At 50.9% G+C, this 22,952-nt stretch overlaps 2 protein-coding genes across 2 annotated transcripts in view; one reads left to right on the top strand and one right to left on the bottom strand.

The window, feature by feature from the left end:
* LOC138764613 (E3 ubiquitin-protein ligase RNF212B-like) overlaps positions 1-5,430 on the top strand; it is a 188,790-nt gene extending 183,360 nt beyond the window's left edge. Inside the window, exons 15-16 of the mRNA XM_069940740.1 lie at positions 3,285-3,328; positions 5,300-5,430. Of these exons, the coding sequence (XP_069796841.1) occupies positions 3,285-3,328; positions 5,300-5,357 (102 nt within the window). The 3' untranslated portion in view covers positions 5,358-5,430. The remainder of the gene's footprint in view (positions 1-3,284; positions 3,329-5,299) is intronic.
* Positions 5,431-14,449: 9,019 nt separating this feature from the next.
* LOC138762889 (uncharacterized) lies at positions 14,450-18,741 on the bottom strand. Its single transcript, XM_069936407.1, has 2 exons — positions 18,425-18,741; positions 14,450-16,606 (listed from the first exon to the last, which is right to left on the bottom strand). The coding sequence occupies exon 2, from the start codon at positions 16,571-16,573 to the stop codon at positions 14,459-14,461; it is 2,115 nt and encodes a 704-aa protein (XP_069792508.1). The 5' UTR covers positions 16,574-16,606; positions 18,425-18,741; the 3' UTR covers positions 14,450-14,458.
* Between the last annotated feature and the right edge of the window lie 4,211 nt (positions 18,742-22,952).

The raw sequence follows: 22,952 nt of genomic DNA, 5'->3' as shown, positions 1-22,952 counted from the left end.
TACTACCAACTGAAGTCCTACTTGAAGGACAAATTGGGAAGCAGTCTGAGGTTACCAGAGGGAAGTAATTTTGAATATGTGATTACAGAAACAATGATAATAAAAAAATTTATAACAAACATGTATATTAAACTACAAGAAAAGGAGAATGAGGAAACAAATGGTAAAACTAAACATAAATGGGAACAAGATCTAAACATAAAGATAAAGAAGGAAACATGGGAGAAGTTATGCTCAGGAACTATGAGAAATACAATAAATATAAGGTTATGTATGATACAATATAACTGGATACACAGGCTATACATTACACCTCAAAAGTTAAATAAATGGGACCCAACAGTATCTGACAGATGTTTTCGCTGTAAAAAGGAAATGGGAACAACAATTCATGCAATCTGGACATGTGAGAAAGTGAAAAAATTTTGGGAAGATCTAAACCAGATATTAAATAAAATCATAAAAAGCAATATACCAAAAAACCCAGAGATCTTCCTCCTAAGTAACATAAAAAAACAAAGAATGTGGACTTGATTTGGATGGTGCTCAAAAAAGATTTGTTAGCTGTAGCAAAAATGTATTATGTCAGCCTGGAAATGAGAAGATAACTTGAGAATACAACAATGGTATATAGAAATGAATAAATGTATTCCATTAGAAAAAATAACATATAATTTAAGAAATAACATTACAATATTTGAACAAATATGGGAGCCATACATGAAACACAATAGAGAAAACCTACCGGGGACATCTACCACCTAAAATGACAGAAGGAGAAGAGAATGAAAAGAACTGACTCAGTGGAATTTCTTGTTTATTTTTATTGAGTGACAACATTGTTTAACGGGTTTAATGTATCTTAGATTCTGAACTTTAAATGAATGGGATGGGAGGTAGGGAGGGTGGGAGGGGAAGAGGGAGGCGGGGGAGAAAACGACACTGTATATACTTGAAAAGGAAATTGTATGTATCTTGATCAATGTGGTTTATAGTGTGAAAAATAAAACATTTTAAAAAAACAAACAGCAGCACTTATGCACACACACACACACACACACACACACACACACACACACACACACACACACACACACACACACAGCACAATCAATAGATTCACCAGTGGACTGAAGAGGTCCAGGGTTTTAAGGAGAGACTTAGAAGTTTCTCCCTGGAAATTCAGAGGCTGAGGGGGACTAAGAGAGGTTTATAAAATCAGGCAGGAGGGGACGGTTGCCATCTTTCCTCCCAGGATTGTGGAGTCTAAAACTAGAGAGCACAGGTTTAAGGTGAGAGGGAAAAGATAGAAAAGGTACCTAAGGAGGCACCTTCTTCATACAGAGGGTGTGGGGGTGTGAGATAAACTGTCAGAGGAAAGGTAGATGAAAGGGAATTACAATGGTTAAGAGATACCTTGCCAGGTACATGTAAAGGAAAGGTTTTTGAGGACACGGGCCATATGCAAAACAATGGAAACAAGCTTTCAAAAGGCAATGGGGAGACTGGGATTAGATAGTAGTGGGTGTGGGGAGAGGGGGAATAGACTAGTGGGTATGGGGAGAGTGGGATTAGACTGTAGTGGGTGTGGGGAGAGTGGGATTAGATTGTAGTGGGTGTGGAGAGAGTGGGATTAGACTGTAGTGGGTGTGGGGAGAGTGGGATTAGACTGTAGTGGGTGTGGAGAGAGTGGGATGAGAATTAAATGGATGTGGGAAGAGTGGGATTAGACAATAGTGGGCGTGGGGAGTGTGATTAGACAGTAGTGGGTGAGAGGAGAGTGGGATTAGACAGTAGTGGGTGTGGAGAGAGTGGGATTAATGTGTGTGGGGAGAGTGGGATTCGACTGTAATTGGTATGGGGAGTGATTTGGACTGTAGTGGGTGTGGGGGAGAGAGATTAGACTATAGTGGGTGTGGGGAGAGTGGGATTAGATTAGACTCTAATGTGTGTGGGGAGAGTGGGATTAGAATGAAATGGATGTAGGAAGAGTGGGATTAGACTGGTGGGTGTGGGGAGAGGGGAATTAGTAGTGAGAGTGGGATTAGACTATAGTGGGTGTGGGGAGAGGGATTAGACTAGTGGGTGTGGGAGAGGGGTTAGAGAGTAGTGGGTGAGGAAAGATTGGGATTAGACAGTAGTGGGTGTGGAGAGAGTGGGATTAGACAGTAGTGGGTGTGGGGAGAGTGGGATTAGACAGTAGTGGGTGTGGAGAGAGTGGGATTAATGTGTGTGGGGAGAGTGGGATTTGACTAATGGGTATGGGGAGTGGTTTGGACTGTAGAGGGTGTGGGGAGAGTGATTAGACTGTAGTGGGCATAGGGAGAGTGGGATTGACTTTAATGGGTGTGTGGAGAGTGGGATTAGACTTTAATGGGTGTGGGGTGAGTGGGATTGGAATGATGAACGTGTGGGAGAGTTGTATTAGAATATCGTGGGTGTGGGGAGAGTGGGATTAGAATGAAGTGGGTGCTGGCAGGGTGGTATTAAACTGCAATGGGTGTGGTGAGAGTGGGATTAGAATGATGTGGGAGTGGGATTAGCAAGATGTGGGTGTGGGAGAGTGGGATTAGTCTGTAGTGGGTGTGGGTGAGTGGGATTAGATTGTAGTGGGTGTGGGGAGAGTGGGATTAGAATGAAGTGGATGAGTTGAGAGTGGCCTTAGAATGAAGTGGTTGCTGGCAGGGTGGGATTAGACTGTAGTGGGTGTGGGTGAGTGGGATTAGACTGTAGTGGGTGGGGTGAGTGGGATTAAAATGTAGTTGGTGTGGGGAGAGTGGGTTAGACTGTAGTGGGTGTGGGGAGAATGGAATTAGACTGTAGTGAGTTTGGGGAGGGTGGGATTAGAATGAAGTGGGTGTGGTGAGATTGGGATTAGAATGAAGTGGGTGCTGGTAGGGTTGGATTAGACTGTAGTGGGTGTGGGGAGAGTGGGATTAAACTGTAATGGGTGTGGGGAGAGTGGGCTTGGACTGTAGTGGGTGTGATTACCACGTCCCTGTTGTGTGAACAGGTTTTGGGTGACAGTGTTTGCATAGTGGTTATTTCAGCACCAGTGACCCAGATTCATGTTGGGGGCTCCTAACAGGAATTTCGACATGGGTTTCCTCCTGGTTCCTCCCACCTCTAAAAAATGTATGTGTATTGGAAGTCTATTAGTGTGTTTGCATGCTGTATTTAATTTTAAAATTCTCCTCTCCTGCCTCACTGATCGAGGGATGCCAGGTGATCTGCTCTGTCCCACCACCCCTGCACTGACTCTCCAACTTTTTCCTCCCTCCCAGTTGAATACCACACCACGGACTGTCATCCTCCGCCAGCCTTCTGTGTGAGTACTTTGTCCCTGCCCCTTGTATTAGTGGGTGGGCTGGTTGCTCTCCCTCAACCCCGGGTACCTCCACAGCTCTGATCCTACCTCTCACACGGTGACGTAGCCAGGATCTCCTTCCCCTTTCCAAAAAACCGCAAACTGGCAGGCTGTAAACCTTGGTATTCCTAGGAGAAGGGAAGAATCACCCTGGGATTCTGTCCTTCATTTGCCGGAGGGATTGTGTTTGAGAGCAGGGAGATCATGCTGCACATGTACAGGTGAGGCCGCACCTGGAGGACTGCGGGCATTTCTGGTCTCATTACTTGAGAAAAGGGCTTTGGAGGGGTGCAGAGGGGGGTTCACCAGATTGATTCCAGAGATGAGGGGGTGACCTTGTGAGGTGAGATTGAGATGCCTGGGTCTGTACTCACTGGAATTTAAAACTTTGAGAGGGGATCTGGCAGAGAAATATATAAAATTATGAAAGGGTTAGATAAGAGGGGTTGTTTCCACTTACAGGTGAGGCTACAACTAGAGGGACAAAGCCTCAGATTCAGGGTTGGGGAGAGTTAGAAGGGTGATGGGGAGGAATTGTTACTCCCAGAGAGTGGTGGATACCCTGCCTAAGAAAGCTTGTAGAGGCTGCCTCATTGAATGTGTTGAAGACACAGTTGTACATTCGGGACATGAAGGGTGTTGGGGAGGTGGACCGGAGTCCATGGCTGGATCAGCTGCAATCTCATTGAATGGTGGAGTAGGCTTGATGGGCCAACTCCTGCCTCCATTATTTCCTCTATATAAATGGACGACTGTAGCTTTCAGAGGAGAGTTGATGCAGCCGAAAGGGATGAATCCTCCCAGGGCTCGACTGAGCTCCAGGGGCAGTGTGGTCAGTCGTTTGGGAACAGCAAGAGTAGGGGAAGATGTGGGAGGTGAATTCTGGGGATTAATCCCGGAGGGATGTAGGGGAGAGTGGAGCGGGGAGAGAAAACATCCATGGATGAGTTTAGGGCATGACGGAGATCGCAGGGAGTGAGTCAGGAACCAGGGAAGGATAGTCATGAGCTAGAGGGGTGGAGTGGCATCCCCCTCCTCCTAACCACTCCTGCTGTATTACAGGCCAACATTTAGAAGCTCAGAGGTATTAATAGAGGGGCTTTGGTCCAGACCACAGGCAAGTCCAGGAGCAGACCGGCAAGAGGTGCCCTCCCTCATCTCTCTCCAGGCTAGCAGGACTTAAATTTAGAGATTTAGCACAGTAGAAGTTCCTTCCGGCTCATGAGCCCAAGCCCGCTCATATGCTTTCCAATTTAGACAACATCCTTGTAAATCTCTTTTGCACCCTCTCTGTAGCATCCATATCCTTTCAGAACTGAACACCATATTCCAAGTGAGGTCTAACTAAGGTCTCTGTATAGCTGTAACATTACCTCCTTGATCCTGAACTCGATCCCACAGTGAATGAAGGCCAACACAGTATAACACCTCTTAACAATACTGTCAACCTGCGCAGCAGCTTTGAATAAACAATGGACACTCACTCCAAGGTCGCTCAGTTTGTCCACACTGTTGAGAGTCCTCCAATTAACATTGAATTCTGCCTTCAAAATTGACCTGTTGAAATTAACCACCTCACTTTTCTGGGTTTAACTCCATCTGGCACTTGTCAGCCCAGCTCTGTATCCTGGCAACATCCCTCTGTAACCTCTGCCAACCCCTAGACCAGCCTTCATGTCACACACAAACTCACTAACCCATCCTTCCTTATGACCTCTCACATTTGTTTCGATATTACCTCTAGGCCCCCACCCCTGCTTCTTTCTCCCTTCCTGTAAGTCATTTCACCTATTTTAGTTTTGATCGCAGGTTCCAGCGAAACCTGACCATTTCTACCCCTGGTGGCTATCTGACCCACTGAGTTCATCATCCATTATTCATTCATTATTAAAGATGTTTGCACCAAGCCAGGCCACGTCTCTCTACTTTCAGATGCTTCCACGCTTGCCCAGGCCGGGAGGACCTACATGCATTGGCCAGCCAACCCTGAACTGGGCCATCTTGGAGCGATCGACACAGGTTGGGGTGCTCGAGGGAGCCGGCGGGAGCTGCAGAGTGGCCCACTCTCCCTTCATGGAACCGTAGAGTGCAGGGACAGCTCCATCACCCCCACCCCACCTCCCTTTTTCAATGACCCTGGAAGCTGCACCCAAACCAAACTGGGACTCCAACAAAGCCCACCAACACTGGAAAACCAGAGCAACTCACAGTGTGGTTGAGACACAATGTGTCAGCAGGCTGGGTTCCAATCCACAGGGTTTGAGCGTTCCCCCCACCCCTCCACCCCTGTCTATGTGGTTAATTGGTCATGCAAATGTATTTGGGCAGCGCAGGTACGCTGGTCTGTTTACCGTGCTATCTCTCCAAATTTATAATACAATGTTAAATTAAGACTCAGCAGGTCGAGCAGCATCTTGTGGAAGGCCAGAGACAGTTGATACCTCAGGCCGAGACCCCTTCAGGTTAGCTGTCGCAACTCTGTAAAAGTCTAGTTTGACCTCACTTGGAAATATTGCATACAGTTCTTGTCACTTCATTACAGAAAGAATTCAGAAGCTTTGGCGAGGGTGCAGAATTTACTAGGACACTGTCTAGATCAAAGAGCATGTCTTTTGAGGCAAGGTCAACAGAGCTGTGTCTTTTCCCTTTGGAGCGAAGAAGGATGAGATTATGAGAGGCATAGATAGGGTGGACAGCCAGTGCCTGTTTTCCCAGGTTGACAATAGAAACACTAGAGGACTTAGGTACAAAGTGAGGGGAGGAAAGTTTAGGGAAGACATCACAGGTAATTGTTTTTTTTACACATAGTGAGTAGTGGGAGCCTGGAATGCATTGCTGGAGTGATGGTAGAGGTTGGGGCAATAGACATTCCAATGACTCGCAGGAAGGAACATGGATGCAAGAAAAATAAAGGGATATGGGTGTGAGGGAGGGAAGGGTTAGATTGTTGAGTAGGTTTACATAGGTTGGTACAACATTGTGGGCCAAAGGGCCTGGATGTTCTAGAGGAGGCCATTTGGCTCATTGATTTAATGCTCCCCCACCTTTCTTGTCTGTGTCCTTTTTCTCTTGCATGCTGGAGATTATTGTCTTCACAAAGGGGAAGGGAGGTGGCAATGATCAATTAACCCACTGACCGGCACAGTGCCAGTGCAGCACAAGAGGAGACCAGCGCTACCCCAGGGAAGAATCACCCCCTCCCACCCCAGTCACAGGAAGTAACTCGCAGGCACTGGAGGAACCCGGGGGGTAAGACAGAACGCACAGAAGGCGACAGTCAATGTTTCGGGCCAGGTGGAGGATCTCAGCCTGACACATTGGCTGCCCTTTTGTCTCCCGTTGAGTTCCTTCGGCAGCCTGCTCTTTGCTCTAGTTTTCCAGCATGTGCAGTGTCTCCAGACACAGGCAGATGGAGTGAATTCTACACACACAGGCAGCGGAGGTGAGCATCACTGGCTCTAACCACTGGGCCATAGCACTGCCCTTTAAGCTCCTGCTGTTTAACCCCGTGAAAACCTCTCTGATGGATCTCAGGAACTCTGCACACAGGGAGCTGTGTCTTGTATGGATCTATATTTCACACCCTGTGTGCAATTCCTCACAGATAGAACGTGACAGCAGAGAAACAGGCTCTTCAACCCATCTAGTTGATGCTGAACTATTATTCAGCTAGTCCTATCAACCTGTATCCTCCATATCCTCCCATTCATATCCTTTCCAATCTTAAATGTTAAAATTGAGTCAGCATTCACCACCTCAGCTGGCAGCTCGTTCCACACTCCCACCACTCTCTCTCTCTCTCTCTGAAGATGTCCCCCCAATGTTCCCATTAAGGGGGTGGCATGGTTAGTGTAGCGGTCAGCGCAATGCGATTACAGCACCAGTGACCCAGGTTAGAATTTGGCGAGTTTGTATGGTTCCCCCGTGTCTGTGTGGGTTTCCTCTGGTTTCCTCCTACATATGGGGTGAATAGGTTAATTGGTGATGTGTGTGCGGCCTTGTGGGCTAGAAGGGCCGGTCGGTGACAGCATTGTATCTCTAAAATCACCGAAAAATTAAGCATCTCACCTTTTACCCTTAACCCATGTTCTTGTTCTTGTCTCACCCAAACCCTGCTTGCGTGTATTCCATTTATATTTCTAGATCTTTGCAGGAGGCCATTCAGCCCTTGTGAAACTGCACAACCATCCAACACAATCCCACTCTCGCACTCACACTCTCCCTGCCCCTCGATCCCTCTAGCCAATGGGGCCACATCCAACTCCCATTTGCATGATTCCACAGAATCAGCCTCAACGTATCTCTTTGGTGGGGAGTTCCACAACCCTGAGTGAACAACTTTCTCCTCATTGTAGTCTTAAATGGCTTCCTCCCTTTTCCTCCATGTTGTGGACTTCCCCAGCATTGGGAGCATTCTTCCTCCGGTCCTGTCAGAATTTTACGTCTCAATTTGGACCACTCTTTCATCTAAATTCCAATGAGTACGTCACTGATGTCATAGGCAAGGGCAGCAGGGAGTAGAGGTGGGCAGGAGGAAAGGGCAGTGGAGAGGCCTGGAGAGAGAGCGCTGGAGAAGGAGAGCAAGGGAGGGAGGGAAGTGGGAAGAATGTGTGGGGAAGAGCATGGAGCAGGGGTAGGGTGGGGGAACTGGAGGGAGAGACAGACACGGGGAAGGAAAAGAGAGATGGAGGGAGAGAGAAACGGGAAGGGAGGGGGAGAGAGAGGCAGGCTGGAAGAGAAAGAGATGGGTAGGAAGGGGAGAGAGGAAGGGAGAGAGAGATGGGTAGGGAGGAAGAGAAGTAGGGAGAGAGACGTGCAGGGAGAGAGATGGGTAGGGAGGGAGGGAGGGAGAGACAGGTAGGGAGAGAGGGAGAGAAAGATAGGGAGAGATGGATAGGTAGGGAGAGAAAGGTAGAGAGAGAGGTGGTTAGGAAGGAAGAGATAGGGAGAAAAATGGTAGGGAGGGAGAGAGGCGGTAGAGAGGAAGAGATGGGTAGGTAGGGAGAGAGGGAGAGAGATGGATAGGTAGGGAGAGAAAGGTAGAGAGAGAGGTGGGTAGGGAGGAAGAGATGGGTAGAGAGGGAGAGGTAGGGAGAGAGGGTAGGGAGGGAGAGAGATGGGTAGAGAGGAAGAGATGGGTAGGGAGGGAGAGAGATGGGCAGGGAGGGAGAGAGAGAGACGGGTAAGGAGGGAGCGAGGTAGGGAGAGAGGTAGAGAGGAAGAGATGGTAGGTAGGGCGAGAGATGGGCAGGGAGGGAGAGAGGTACGGAGAGAGACAGGTAGGGAGAGAGAGATGGGTAGGGAGGGAGAGGTGAGAGAGACGGGTAGGGAGGAAGAGATGGGAAGGGAGAGAGAGATGGATAGGGAAGGAGAGCGAGGTAAAGAGAGGAGGGTATGGAGGAAGAGATGGGTAGGGAGGGAGATAGGTAGGGAAAGGTAGAGAGGTGGGTAGGGAGGAAGAGATGGGTAGGTAGGGAGAGTGACGGGTAGGGAGATGTAGGGGAGAGAGATGGGTAGGGAGAGAGAGACGGATAGGGAGGGAGAGAGATGGGTAGGGAGGGAGAGGTGGGCAGGGAGGAAGAAATGGGTAGGGAGAGAAAGTCGGGCAGGGAGTGAGAGATGGGTAGGGAGAGAGACGGGTAGGGAGAAAAATGGGTAAGGAGGAAGAGAGGTAGGGAAAGAGAGATGGGTAGGGAGGAAGAGATGGGTAGGGAGAGAAAGTCGGGCAGGGAGTGAGAGGTAGAGAGAGATGGGTAGGGAGAGAGAATGGGTAGGGAGGGAGGGAGAGAGGTAGGGAAGGAGAGAGACAGCTAGGGAGGGAGACAGGGAGGGAGAGAGGTATGGAGAGAGAGATGGGTAGGTAGGGAAAGAAGTAGGGAGAAAGAGATGTGTAGCAAGGAAGAGATGGGAAGGGAGGGAGAGGTAGGGAGAGAGTGACAGGCAGGGAGGGAGGTAGGGAAAGAGCCGAGCAGGGAGAGAGAAAGACGGGTAGGGAGAGAGAGAGAGAGAGACGGATAGGGAGGGAGAGAGACGGGTAGCGAGGGAGAGAGAGACAGGTAGGGAGGGAGAGTGATGGGAAGGGAGAGAGATGGGTCAAGCAGAGCCAGATTAAGGTAATGCAGGACCTGTAGCACATGTTATAAAGGGGTCCTAAATTTTAAAAATACACAAAAACATTTAAACACAAATCTGTGCCTGTATGTGCAATAATTAACCATGTTAAGATACATTTTTAAAAACTGCTTTGTGCAAGTATATACTACCTGTTGTTATACTGGGATAAAATTAAACAATTTGTGGGATTAAAAGAGGATTATCCTCAAAGATTCCTCTATCTCAAAATAGTTCAATACCCATGACTTTGGGTAATAGAATCTTGGCGACCTGGTACCAACATGGTATCAGGTGCATTGAAGATTGTTATGACCAATGGAGGCAATTTATGTCTTTTGAGGGACTTAAAAATAATTTACCTATAACAACATATTCTTCTGCTAACTCCAATTGTGATCTTTTGTTTGACATAAAAATGGGGACCTTTAATGGTCCTACCAATGTGCTCAGACATGGAACTTCTAATTTGAAAGGGGAATGCAACCAAATTTATCTCTAATATATATGCTCTGATCCAAGATCAAAGCCCCCAATCTGGACAACATAGATCGAGGGAGAGATGGGCATTGTAATCTGTCCACAATGCTGGTCAGATTGACGTGAAGATAGTATGACCACCTTAATTAATTCGAGATATAGACTCATTCATTATAATTTTCTGCACCTCACACCTCAAAATATACGTAAAAATAAACCGGAATTTCTGAAAGTTGTTTTAGGTATGGCATACATGTTGGTACCTTTTTATATTTCACAGCTGTAACATGGAAATCCGATTTCCTACTTCACATTGATGGTTGGAACATGGAAGTGCAAAGTTCTATCCCCTTGAGAGATTACTTATAGTCTTAGTATATAGTATATATAGTATTTAGCAACCATATTTAGATTACTTAAATGTCCAGATTGTATAATTAATTTTGATATTTGACAATTAATATACTCCTTATTAGAAATGTAATACTTTTAAAATGATGTGACTCTGAGGTGTTGAACCTTGTTCCTGATGGTTTTTCTTTTCTATTTTCTTTCTTTTTATCAGCCTTTATTCTCTGCTGTCTGTTCCCTTTTCTGGGGAGAGGGACTCTATTTTTTTAGACCTTTTTTCTATGAATATATTTCTATAGAATATTTTTCTATGATTTTATACTCAATGTAATATTGTTAAAACAGAGAGAGTGGGAGAAAGAAAAATGAGAGGCTGAGAGTAACAAGGAGAGAGATGGGGATAGAGAGACAGACAGACAGACAGAGAGTGAGACACAGGGAGAGAGAGAGAGATGGGGAGAGAGATGTGGGGACAGAGACAGGGAGAGAGAGAGGGAAACAGAGAGAGACATAGGGAGAGAGACACATGGGGAGAAAGGCATGAGAGAGAAACACAGAGAAAGACCAGGAGAGAGAAACAGACACCAATTGAATCGATTTATAAAAAGTTTATTTTATTATAATTGCAACACATCCAATCACATGTAATTAACAGGAAGGAGAGACGGGGAGTGAGAGATGAGGGAGAGAGAGATTTGGGAGAGAAGAGAGTGACGGGGAGGGAGAATGATGGGGAGAAAGAAAGAAGGGAGAGAGACACACATGGAGAAAAAGAAACAGGGAGAGAGAAAGACATAGAGACATGGAGAGAGAAAGGAGAGACAGGCAGACACCAGTTGAATTGATTGATAAAAAGTGTTTCTTTTATTATAATTGTCACATATCTTGACAATCCCATGTGATTAACAGGAGGAAGATAGGGAGGGGGAGAGAGAGTGATGTGGAGAAAGAGATGGGGAGAGAGAAAAAGAGGGGAAGGGAGGGAGATGTGAGAGAGACCGAAGAGATACAGAGAGAGAGAAATGGAAAGAGAGAGACTGGGAGAAATAAAGATGAGGGAAAGAGTAACGAGGAGAGAGATGGGGATAGAGAGAAAGGGAAAGAGAGGGGGAGGAGAGACATGGGGAGAGAGAAGGACAGTCATAAAGAGACACACAGGGAGAGAGAGACAGGGAGAGAGAAACAGATGGGGGAGGGGTAGAAGAGATGAGGGAGAGAGGTGACAGTGAGAGAGATGGAGAGGGAGAGATGGGGAGAGAGAGAAAAAGAGGGGAAAGAGGAAGGAAGAGAGAGACATGGGGAAAGATGGGGTGACGGGGTGAGGAGAGAGTGAGAGACAGACACCGGATGAATTGATTTATAAAAAGTTTCTTTTTTAAAATTGCAACACATCTAGACAATCACATGTAATTAATGGGAGAGAGAGAGTTGGAGAGATTGGGGAGAGAGAGATGAATAGAGACAGGGAGAGAGAGAGGGAGATGGGGAGAGAGAGAGAGACGGGGCAGAGTGGGACAGGGAGAGAGAGATGGGGAGAAACTGGAAGAGAGAGACATGAGGAAAGAGAGACATGATGAGAGAAACAGACGGGAAGAAAGAAAGATGGATGGAGAGAGACAGACACCAGTTGAATTGATTTATAAAAAGTTTATTTTATTAAAATTACAACATCCAGACAATCACATGTAATTAATGGGAGAGAGAAAGTTTGGGAGGGAGACATGAAGAGAGATGGGGAGAGAGACAATGAGAGAGAAACAGATAGAGAGATGGGGAGAGAGAAAGAGGGGAAGTCTGAGGGGAAAAGAGGGAAATAGGGAGGAGGGAGACATGGGGAAAGAGAGAGACAAGGGGAGAGAGTGACAGACATTGGTTGAATTGATTTATAAAAAAGTTTCTTATTAAAATTACAACACATTCAGACAATTACATATAATTAACAGAAGAGAGAGAGGGAGAGACAGGGGAGAGACAAAGGGAGAGAAAGAGAAAGACGCACACAGGGAGACAGAGAGACTCAAAGAGAAAGAGACAGAGTGAGAGACATGAAGAGAAAGACATGGAGAAAGATGGAGAGAAAGACAGGGAGAAAGAGAGACGGGGGTGACAGAGGGGAAGATACGTGGAAGAGACTGGGGAGAGAGTAATGGAGAGAAAGTGACAGAGGAGAAAGAGAGTCCTGGTGAGAATGGGAGGAAGATGGGGGGAGAGAAAAAAGGAGTGAGAGGGAAGGGAGCCAGGAGGAAGAGAGGCTGGGAGAGAGGGGGTAGAGACACTGGGATAGACAGAGACACACGGGGAGAGACAGACAGACACTGGTTGAATTGATTTATAAAAGTTTCCTTTTATTAAACTGCAACACATCCAGACAATCACATGTAATTAACGGGGGGGGGGGCGGCAGAGAGGGAGGTGGGGAGAGAGAGTCTTGGGGGGGGGGAAAGAGAGTCTGGGGGGGGGAGGAAGAGAGAGTCTGGGGGAGGTGGAAGAGTCCGTGGGGGTAGAGCCGTGAGACGGAGAGAGAGACAGGAGGTGAGAAAGACTGGGGGGAGACGGTGGGGGGGGAGAGAGACGTGGAGAGGAAGCAGGGGGGAGAAGCGGGGAGAGTAAGAGGGAGGCAGAGGGGAGAGGGAGGTGGGGAGAGAGGGAGGAGGGATGGGGAGGGCAGTGTGAGGGAGAGGCAGGGAGGGCAGCGGGGAAGGAGGCGGGGAGTGTGGAGGGGGGGTGGGAGGTGGTGGGGAGAGGAAAGATGAGACAGGGAAAAAGAGGGAGACAGTGGTGGGGGGAGAGACAGACAGACAGACACTGGTTAGATTGATTTATAAAAAGTGTTTCTTTTATTAAAATTGCAACACATCCAGACAATCCCATGTAATTAACAAAATGCAGCCTGGCTCAGAGATGCATCCAGTCAATGATTCAGAGTTCCCGAGGAGATGGAGAGGTCCAAAATGGGCCAGAGGGAACCAATGGGCAAATTCTCTTCCAAGAGGAGGGTGTTTGGGAGTGGGGTTGGGAGTAAAGAGGACTCGACTGCCCTCACCCCCCCCTTCAGTGACTTCCAACTCCTCTGGTGGAGGGAAGCCACCTCGACTTGGTTCAGAATTTTGTGACCCACATTCCAGGCCAACGTCATCTTCCCTCCTCTGCCCTTCCTTTGCTGGGAAACCTCTTGGCACCCATTTCCCTCACCTCCCCCTGAAAGCTCCAGTCACGTTGCAGATCGTGGTGGGTACTCAGAGGTCAAAAGGGATCGAGGGGTTGCTGGCCTGGGCAGAACCCAACCATTGGGCCTGCTGCCTCCCTTGGCCCCAAAGCGGGTGACTGAAGGTCTCTGTCAGACCCAGAGGCCTGTGCAGGTCTCAGCAAGGGCTGTATATTTTCTGGCCTGGAGAGAGGGGGGCTGGCCACCATTTCTACAATCCCAGTCTCCAGAATGTCCCCCTCCCCTCAGGAGGGGGGTGGGGAGAGCTTCCATTCCTGAGCTTTCTTTGGATGTGAAGGGGAGAGGGGATCTGTGCTGAGGGAGAAGATCAGCTTGGAACGAGGTGAAGAGTGGCCACCACATGCCACTTTGTTGGCAGGGACACCTGGGTGGGGTAGGGTCTGTTAGTCCATGCCAGGACCTTGGGGGAGGGAGTGTAAGGTCATCCCACTGCTGGACTCCTGTTGGTGCTCTTCCCTCAGCACAGCGAGCTGGCCTGGCTGTCCCTGCTGAGGAGGGGGTCGGGTGGGGGTGTACGATAGCCCTTGCACACCTTAGCAAAGACAACCCCTACCCAGGTAGCTGTCCCCTCACCCAGCATTGACTCCCTCAACCCGGCATGGACCCCCTCACCCTGTTCAAAGATCCCACTCCTACCCACCTGAGCAGAGGTGACCATTAACTCTGGGCAGCTGACTCTTGACCCCCAAGCCAGGTTGACACCTCACAACCACTCCCTTGCCCCCCCTTCCCCCTCAATAAAGGGTTGAATACTCACCCTGGGCATGGGTGCCCCCTCCTCACCACCCCCCCAGGTGGAGTTCCCCAAGGTAGAGTAGGTGGGACACCGTGACAATGCCTCCCCTTTCCTGCGGGGGGGGGGGGGTTACATCAGCAGTCTGAGGATAGGCGCCCCGGGGCTGAGCTTTCCCCTGCATAGCCCCTCACCCCTCACCCACCTCCGTCCCCAGGCCCTCCCCTGCTAAGGCAGCGGACCCCCGGTGCACCCACTTGAGCTGGCCGTTCTTCAGGGCATAGCGGGTGTCACCGAACCACTGGATGATGTCGGCCCGTGCCAGGCCAGTGATCTGCACCAACCGGCTGTAGTCCTGGCTGCCGGGCCAGCGGCAACGCAGGAAGAAGCCTTTCAGCACAGACAGCTGCTCCTTGGACTTGCGGGGCCGGCCCAGCACCGGAGCCCGCGTCCTCGGGCCAGTGGGCTCTGGGAGATCCTGGGACCCCTCGTCCTCCCTTCCCCCACCTCCATCACCCATGTTTCCCCTGCATCGCCAGCCCCGCCTGTCACTGAACCAGCGCCCAATCCCGGCCGCCTGCGCCCGGATGCTCCCAGTCTCAGTTCGGTCTCGGCAAGGTCGGCGGGATGAGCTGGCCTGGCGGCACCCAGGCGTGTCCCGGTGGGAAGTGGCAGGCGGCTGCAGCCTGTCTCGGGCCTCCCGCACCTCCTCAGGGGTCCAGCTGATGCCGTGGCGCAGCCTCTGCACAGCAAACCACACGCTGACCCGCTCAGCTGGCAGGCCTGTGGACAGGCCACAGCGGGACAGCTCGGCGGGGCTGGGGTACGGGAAGCGGATGAAGGACTCAGCCAAGGGCCCTCCTGCCTCCAGCTCGGGCCCCAGTGGGTCTGGAGCAGATGGGCTGCACTCAGGATCCTCCGAAGGGATGGGACCAGTTTCCAGTTGGCCTGGGGGAGGATCATCCTCGCCAGTCAAGTCAATCTGCACTGGGACTGGCTCCACAGCCTCCCACCGCATTGGCTCTGGGACAGGGCCTGGCGTCAAGCCCAGGCTCGGAGTGGGACCTCCATATGGGCTGGGGTGTGGGCTTCCAGTTAGGCCCAGGCCCGGGATCGGCCCACCTTCCAAGACGGGACGCGGCCCAGCAGACAGGCCCAAGCCCGGGATTGGCCCACCTTCCAAGACGGGACGCGGCCCAGCAGACAGGCCCAAGCCCGGGATCGGCCCACCTTCCAAGACGGGACGTGGCCCAGCAGACATGCTCAAGCCCGGGATCGGCCCACCTTCCAAGATGGGACGTGGCCCAGCAGACAGACTCAAGCCTGGGATCGGCCCACCTTCCAAAACGGGACGCGGCCCAGCAGACAGACTCAAGCCCGGGATCGGCCCACCTTCCAAGAGGGGACGCGGTCCAGCAGACAAGCTCAAGCCCGGGATTGACCCACCTTCCAAGTCAGGACGCAGCCCAGTGGACAGGCCCAAGCCCGCAATTGGCCCACCCTCAAAGACACGACGGGTCCCAGCAGAGAGGCCCAAGCTGGCGATCGGCCCACCTTCCAAGATGGGTCTGGGTCCAGCAGATAGGCCCAAGCCCACAATTGGCCCACCTTCCAAGAGGGGATGGGGCCCAGCAGACAGGCCCAAACCCATGATCGGCCCACCTTCCAAGATGGGACGGGGCCCGGTGGTTAAGCCCAGACCTGTGACTGGCCCACCTTCCAAGATAGGATAGGGCCTGGCGGTTAGGCCCAGGCCTGCGATTGGCCCACCTTCCAAGATGGGACAGGGCCAGGTGGTTAGGCCCAGGCTTGTGACTGGCCCACCACCCAGGACAGGATGAGGCCCAGCAGTCAATCCCAGGATTGATCCGAGGCCAGTATCAGGTTCTCCCATCCGCTCAGGGTCCCGGACACCAGCAATTCCAGAATCTGGAGTGGGCCCTCCAGCACAGACAGGGTGGGGTCCAAGTGTCAGGCCCAAACCAGGTAGGGGAGCCCCTAAGAGGCCAGGCTCGGGGCTCCCGGACAGGCCTAGCAGGCCATACAGCTCCTGCAGCACCACGGCTGGGTGGGCAGTGTGGAGATGCACGTTGAAAGGCTGCAGCTGCTCGGCATGGTAGCCACAGATCTGGCAGTGGTAGCCTTCCATCCCATCCTCTTCCTCCTCAGCCTCTGGCTCCCAGCGCCGGCCAGCTCTCAGTGCAAGCTCCCGGTCCTGCTCTCGGTCATACACAACCTCGGAGCCACGTCCGGCCGCCCTCTGCCTCTCCCTCGTATCCAAATGCTGCTGTTGGCCCGACGCCATGCTGCAAGGGCTCTCCCAGGCCTCAGCGCATACCTATGGGGTCAATGTAGTTCAGTGAGGGGACATGGAACATGCCAGTAAGGTCAGAAGGTAGAGGGAGAGGAGAGGGCAGAAGGGATGGAATGGGGATGAAGGAGGGCAAGGGGAAGTGGGGGCAAGGGGAGGGAGAGAGAGGGGAGCAAGGGGAGGGGGCAAAGGGGGTGGAAGGAGAAGGGAGGGAGGGGGGCCAGGAGAAGGGAGGGAGGGGGGCCAGGAGAAGGGAGGGAGGGGGGCCAGGAGAAGGGAGGGAGGGAGGGGGGCCAGGAGAAGGGAGGGAGGGGGGCCAGGAGAAGGGAGGGAGGGGGGCCAGGAGAAGGGAGGGAGGGGGGCCAGGAGAAGGGAGGGAGGGGGGCCAGGAGAAGGGAGGGAGGGGGGCCAGGAGAAGGGAGGGAGGGGGGCCAGGAGAAGGGAGGGAGGGGGGCCAGGAGAAGGGTGGGAGGGGGGCCAGGAGAAGGGAGGGAGGGGGGCCAGGAGAAGGGAGGGAGGGAGGGGGGCCAGGAGAAGGGAGGGAGGGGGGCCAGGAGATGGGAGGGAGGGGGGCCAGGAGATGGGAGGGAGGGGGGCCAGGAGATGGGAGGGAGGGGGGCCAGGAGATGGGAGGGAGGGGGGCCAGGAGAAGGGAGGGAGGGGGGCCAGGAGAAGGGAGGGAGGGGGGCCAGGTGAAGGGAGGGAGGGGGGCCAGGAGAAGGGAGGGAGGGGGGCCAGGAGAAGGGAGGGAGGGGGGCCAGGAGAAGGGAGGGAGGGGGGCCAGGAGAAGGGAGGGAGGGGGGCCAGGAGAAGGGAGGGAGGGGGGCCAGGAGAAGGGAGGGAGGGGGGCCAGGAGAAGGGAGGGAGGGGGGCCAGGAGAAGGGAGGGAGGGGGGCCAGGAGAAGGGAGGGAGGGGCCACAACAACACCAATTCCCACAACAGATTCCTGGGTCAGCACACATGACAAATTACAGGGACACCCTAACATTGACCCAAGCTTACAACCGAACCCTCACCCTAATGTGGCAGTGCAGAGTGTCACAGAACCCCAGAGAGGGGAAACAAGTGAACACAAGGGGGATGATGATCCCACTGTCCACATATTAACACCCTAACCCTTACCCAGACAGCAATCCCTACAACAGACTCAATGGGCCAGCACACTTACGACAAATTACAGGGGAGGGGGAGGGGGCAAGGAGAAGGGAGTGGGAAGAGGGCGAGGGAGGGAAATCGGAGAAGGTGGAGGGGAGCAGAGGGAGGGGGAGTGAGATGTCAGCAGGGAGGGAAATGTGAGCGGGGGATCGAGGCGCGGGGGCTCGAGATGTGGGAAGGAGTGGGGGTTGTGGTGAGAGGAGGGGGCTAGGGGAGCGGGATGGGAGAATGTGGAGGGGAGCGGAGAGAGGGAAGAGAAGGGGAGCGGAGGGAGGGGTGGGAGCTGTGAGCGTGGAAGGGAGATGTGAGCAGGAGAGGGAGAGGGGGGCGTGAGGAGAGAGGGGGTGTGAGGAGAGAGGATGTGAGGGAGGGGTGTGAGGGGAGGAGGTGTGAGGAGGAGGGTGAGTGGAGAGGGGGGTGTCGCGATGGGCTTTAGGTTTGAACACTCTCCAGATCCCCGGCCGGCCCAGGGCTGCATGCCCTCTGTCCCGGCCTTTTCCTGTCGTTCCGCCCCCACCCCACCATTACCCTCCCACCCCCTCCTCAGACCGTCGCCATGTTCCGGCCACTGTTTTCCTTTCGCCCCGTCTCCCTACACCTTCCCGAAAAGGTTCACTTTTTAAAATCCCCAACAAAAAGAGCAGCCCTTGTACAGGTCACTCGGCGGCGGAGCCTCCCCGACCACTGACCTCCGCCCTCAGCCCTCCGTTCTCTGCCTCCTCCCGGCCATCGGGACCTTCCCAGCGGATTCTCTCTTGGCAGCCGCTCCGCTTCGGTCCCCGGCTGGACGTCCCGAGCGCTCGCCGCTTCTCTCTGTCCGGACCAGCGGCGAGGCCGCTCACACGCTCTCCCTGGTTTAAAGAGAATTGGACGCAGGGCTCCGTTCATTTAAAATCCAGAGCAATAGAGTCTGACCGAAAGAGGGCAGCTCCTCCGCAGTTATAGAGAGAGAGCCCGCGGGACACACTCGCAGACAGGCACTCACTCACACACTAACATACAGCCTCACACTAACACTCATATACAGGGACAAACTCATACACACTAACATACAGGCACACACTATCATTCCCATACACGCACTCACTCACACACTAACATACAGCCTCACACTCATATACAGGGACACACTCACAGACAGGCACTCACACACTATATACAGGCATACACTATCGTTCCCATACAGGCACTCACTCACACACTAACATACAGGCACACACTAACACTCATATACAGGGACACACTAACATACTGGCACTCATTAACTCACACTAATGTACAGGCACACACTAACACTCCCATGCAGGCACTCACTCACACACTAACATACAGGCACACGCTAACACTCATATACAGGGACACGCTCACAGACAGGCATTCACACACTAACATACAGGCACACATTAACTCACTCTAACATACAGGCACACACTAACACTCGCATACAGGCACACACTAACTCTCATATACAGGGACACACTCCATACAGGCACTCACTCACACACTAACATACAGGCACACACTAACACTCATATACAGGGACATACTCACACAGGCACTCACTCACACACTAACATACAGCCTCACACTCAAATACAGGGACACACTCACAGACAGGCACTCACACACTATATACAGGCATACACTATTGTTCCCATACAGGCACTCACTCACACACTAACATACAGCCTCACACTCATATACAGGGACACACTCACAGACAGGCACTCACACACTATATACAGGCATACACTATCGTTCCCATACAGGCACTCACTCACACACTAACATACAGGCACACACTAACACTCATATACAGGGACACACTAACATACAGGCACACATTAACTCACACTAATGTACAGGCACACGCTAACACTCCCATGCAGGCACTCACTCACACACTAACATACAGGCACACACTAACACTCATATACAGGGACATGCTCACAGACAGGCATTCACACACTAACATACAGGCACACATTAACTCACTCTAACATACAGGCACTCACTAACACTCCCATACAGGCACACACTAACTCTCATATACAGGGACACACTCCATACAGGCACTCACTCACACACTAACATACAGGCACACACTAACATTCATATACAGGGACACACTCACAGACAGGCACTCACTCACACATTAACATACAGGCATACATACGCTAACATACAGGCACATACATACAGACACATACTCAGACACATGCAGGCACACACTAATATACACTCACACTCTAACATACAGGCACATACTAACACACAGGTACATACACACATACAGGCACACACTAACATACAGGCACATCACACACTAACATACAGGCACACCCTCACACACATGTGTGGCAAACAAGCAATGTATGGATTTGGACCCTAAAGTTTCTCTATTCTTCCACAATGTTTAGAATCCTACCATTAACCAGATTTCAGATTTATTGTCAGAGTACATACATGACATTACATACCACCCTGAGATTAAAGAAATGTAAACAACCTGACTGCAGTACACAGAGGAAAAAAAGTTAATAAAGTGCATAAGTCCCTGATTGAGTTTCTTGTTGAGGAGTCTGATGGTGGAGGGGGAACAGCTGTTCCTGAACCTGGGGGCACGAGTCTTGTGGCCCCTAAACCTCATTCCTGATGGCAGCAGCGAGAACAGAGCATGTGCTGGGTGCTGTGGATTCTTGACGATTGCTGCTGCTCTCTGATGACAGTGTTCTTGATTGTGGGGAGGGCTTTTCCTGTGATGTCCTGGGCTACGTCCACTACCTTTTGTCTGCTTTACACTCAGGAGTATTGGGATCTCCATACCAGACCATGATGCAGCCGGTCAACACATCTTCCACCACATACCTGTAGAAATTTTCCAGGGTTTCTGGTGTCGTATCAAATCTCTACAAACTTCTGAGGAAGTAGAGCCACAGATGTGTTTTCATCATGATGTCATTGGTGTGTTGGGTCCAGGTAAGATCCTCTGAGATAGTGACTCCAAAGAACTTAAATGTGCTCACCCTCCCCACCTCTGATACCCTAGTGATCACTGGATCGTATACCTCTGCTTTTCCCTTCCTGAAGTCAACAATCAGCTCCTTAGTTTTGGTGACATTGAGTATGAGATTGTTGTTGGTGCACCATTCAACTAAGTTTTCAATCTTCGTCCCGTACACTGACTCATCCCCTTCCTTTATACAACCCACCTCTGTGGTATCGTCGGTGAATTTGTAGATGGTTGTTATTGTTGTACCAAGCTACACAGTCGTAGGTGTAAAGTGAGTCGAGCAGGGGGCTAATAACCCAGCCCCATGGTGCTCTGGTACTGATGGGGATTGTGGAGGAGGTTCTTACCGATCCTCACTGATTGTGGTCTGGAGGTGAGGAAATACAGGATTCAGCTACACAGTGGGTTGTTGAGGCCCAGGTCTTGGAGTTTGCTGATCACTTTTGAGATGATGATGGTGTTAAATGCCGAACTGTAGTTGATAAAGAGCATCCTGATGTATGTGTCTTTGCTGTCCAGGTGTTCCAGGGCTTTGTGTAGAGCCAGTGAGATGGCTTCATTGTAGACCTGTTGCTACGATAGGCGAATTGGAATGGATCCATCTTGCTGCTCAGTCAGGAGCTGATATGTTTCAACACCCGCCTTTCCAAACACATCCTCACTGTGGTTGATAGTTATTTAGGCAAGTTTATCACACTCATGATTGACACCAGTCTTTTGAAACAAGTGGGTACTACACCCAGCCAGAGTGAGATATTGAAGATATCCATGAATACATTGGTAAATTGGACAGCACAGATTTTTAATACTTGCCCAGGTTCTCCATCCGGCCAAACACTTTCCTTGTATTCGCTCTCCTGAAGGCAGCCCGTATGTCACCTTCGGATACAGAGAGGATGGGATCATTGGTGACGTGGGGGTGCGCAGTGGTGGTTCTTCCTTGTTCTTGTGGTTGAATCAGGTAAAGAAGGCATTGAGTTCATCTGATAGTGAAGCTTTGCCATCTCCTACTGCCGCCAAGTTTGGGTTTGTCATTTTGGCCCTGCCACAGCTGTCGGGTGTCCTTCCTTGTCTCCACTTCCATCTGGAAAAATCCACTCCACCATGGAGATGGCTTTCCACGAATCATACCTGCTCCTTCTGCAGTGTTCTGGATCGCCGGACTTAAATGCCTATGATCTGGCTGTCAGCAGGTTCCTAATTTCATTGTTTATCCAGGGCTTCTTGTTGGGGAAAACCCCGAACGATTTGGTGGGGACACACCCATCCACAGCTGTGCTGGTGGAGTCCATGACAGCCCTGGCGTAATCGTTCAGATCCTCAGCCAGGTCCTTGAGTGCTGCTCAATTGAGGACATCCTGTAACTGTACTTCAGCTTCCTGCGACTGTAATTCAGCCTCCAGCAACCACCTTCTAGCAGCCCTGATCACATGATTTAGATTTGGTGAGGCCCTGAGCTATATAAAGCTTGAAGGCCCCTTGTTAAAAAAATCACAATACAAATTATTTTCTTTTTTCTTTATCATTTAAAAAAAAATCATTTTATAGGTAATCTAGAAGGGGAAAATATTATGATAAAGATTCCATTATTGTCACATAAACTACATTTAGAATGTAACATGCATGAAATACTTTAACCTTGTCTAATACTTTAGTTTTTAATTAGTTTTAGTGTGCATTAATCTATTTTTGAGGCCCTTAAGCTGATGCTTTTTTAGCTTATGCCTAACCCGGCCCTGCTCTGGAACCTCTCTTTTTTGGCTCTGTCTGGATGAAGGAGCACAGCCAGGTGACCCGATTTGCCAAATTGCAGTCTCGGAAAATGCTGGGACCTCTGATACAGCAGGTTACGTACTGGTGAGGGCTTTCTTGACACAGGCCTGGTTAAAGTTGCTGACCAAGGACTGCGCCATCTCTCGTTTTACTGACCATATCGTGCAGCTCTGCAAGTTTGTAATTGGCATCAGGACGGATAGAAACTCCGTCAAGAATCACTGGTAGATAGAAGGGCCTGCATTTAATCGAGATTTGCTCTAAGGCAGTGGAGCAGGAGGTCGACATGTGCTCCACCTTCAAGTTTGTCCTTCCAAAATGCATCACCTCACACTTATCGGAATTGAACTCCATCTCTCACTTTTCCGCCCAACTCTGCATCCCGTCCACATCTTGCTGTAGCCTATGACCCCCTTTTTACATTATCCACA

Source organism: Narcine bancroftii, chromosome 5 (genome assembly GCF_036971445.1).
Source record: "Narcine bancroftii isolate sNarBan1 chromosome 5, sNarBan1.hap1, whole genome shotgun sequence".
In the NCBI taxonomy this organism is placed as follows: Eukaryota; Metazoa; Chordata; class Chondrichthyes; order Torpediniformes; family Narcinidae; genus Narcine; species Narcine bancroftii.
This window is presented reverse-complemented; position numbering and strand designations above follow the sequence as displayed.

Bases quoted from the DNA above. Each gene is read 5' to 3' on its own strand.
- LOC138762889 (XM_069936407.1), bottom strand. From the start codon at position 16,573: ATGGCGTCGGGCCAACAGCAGCATTTGGATACGAGGGAGAGGCAGAGG.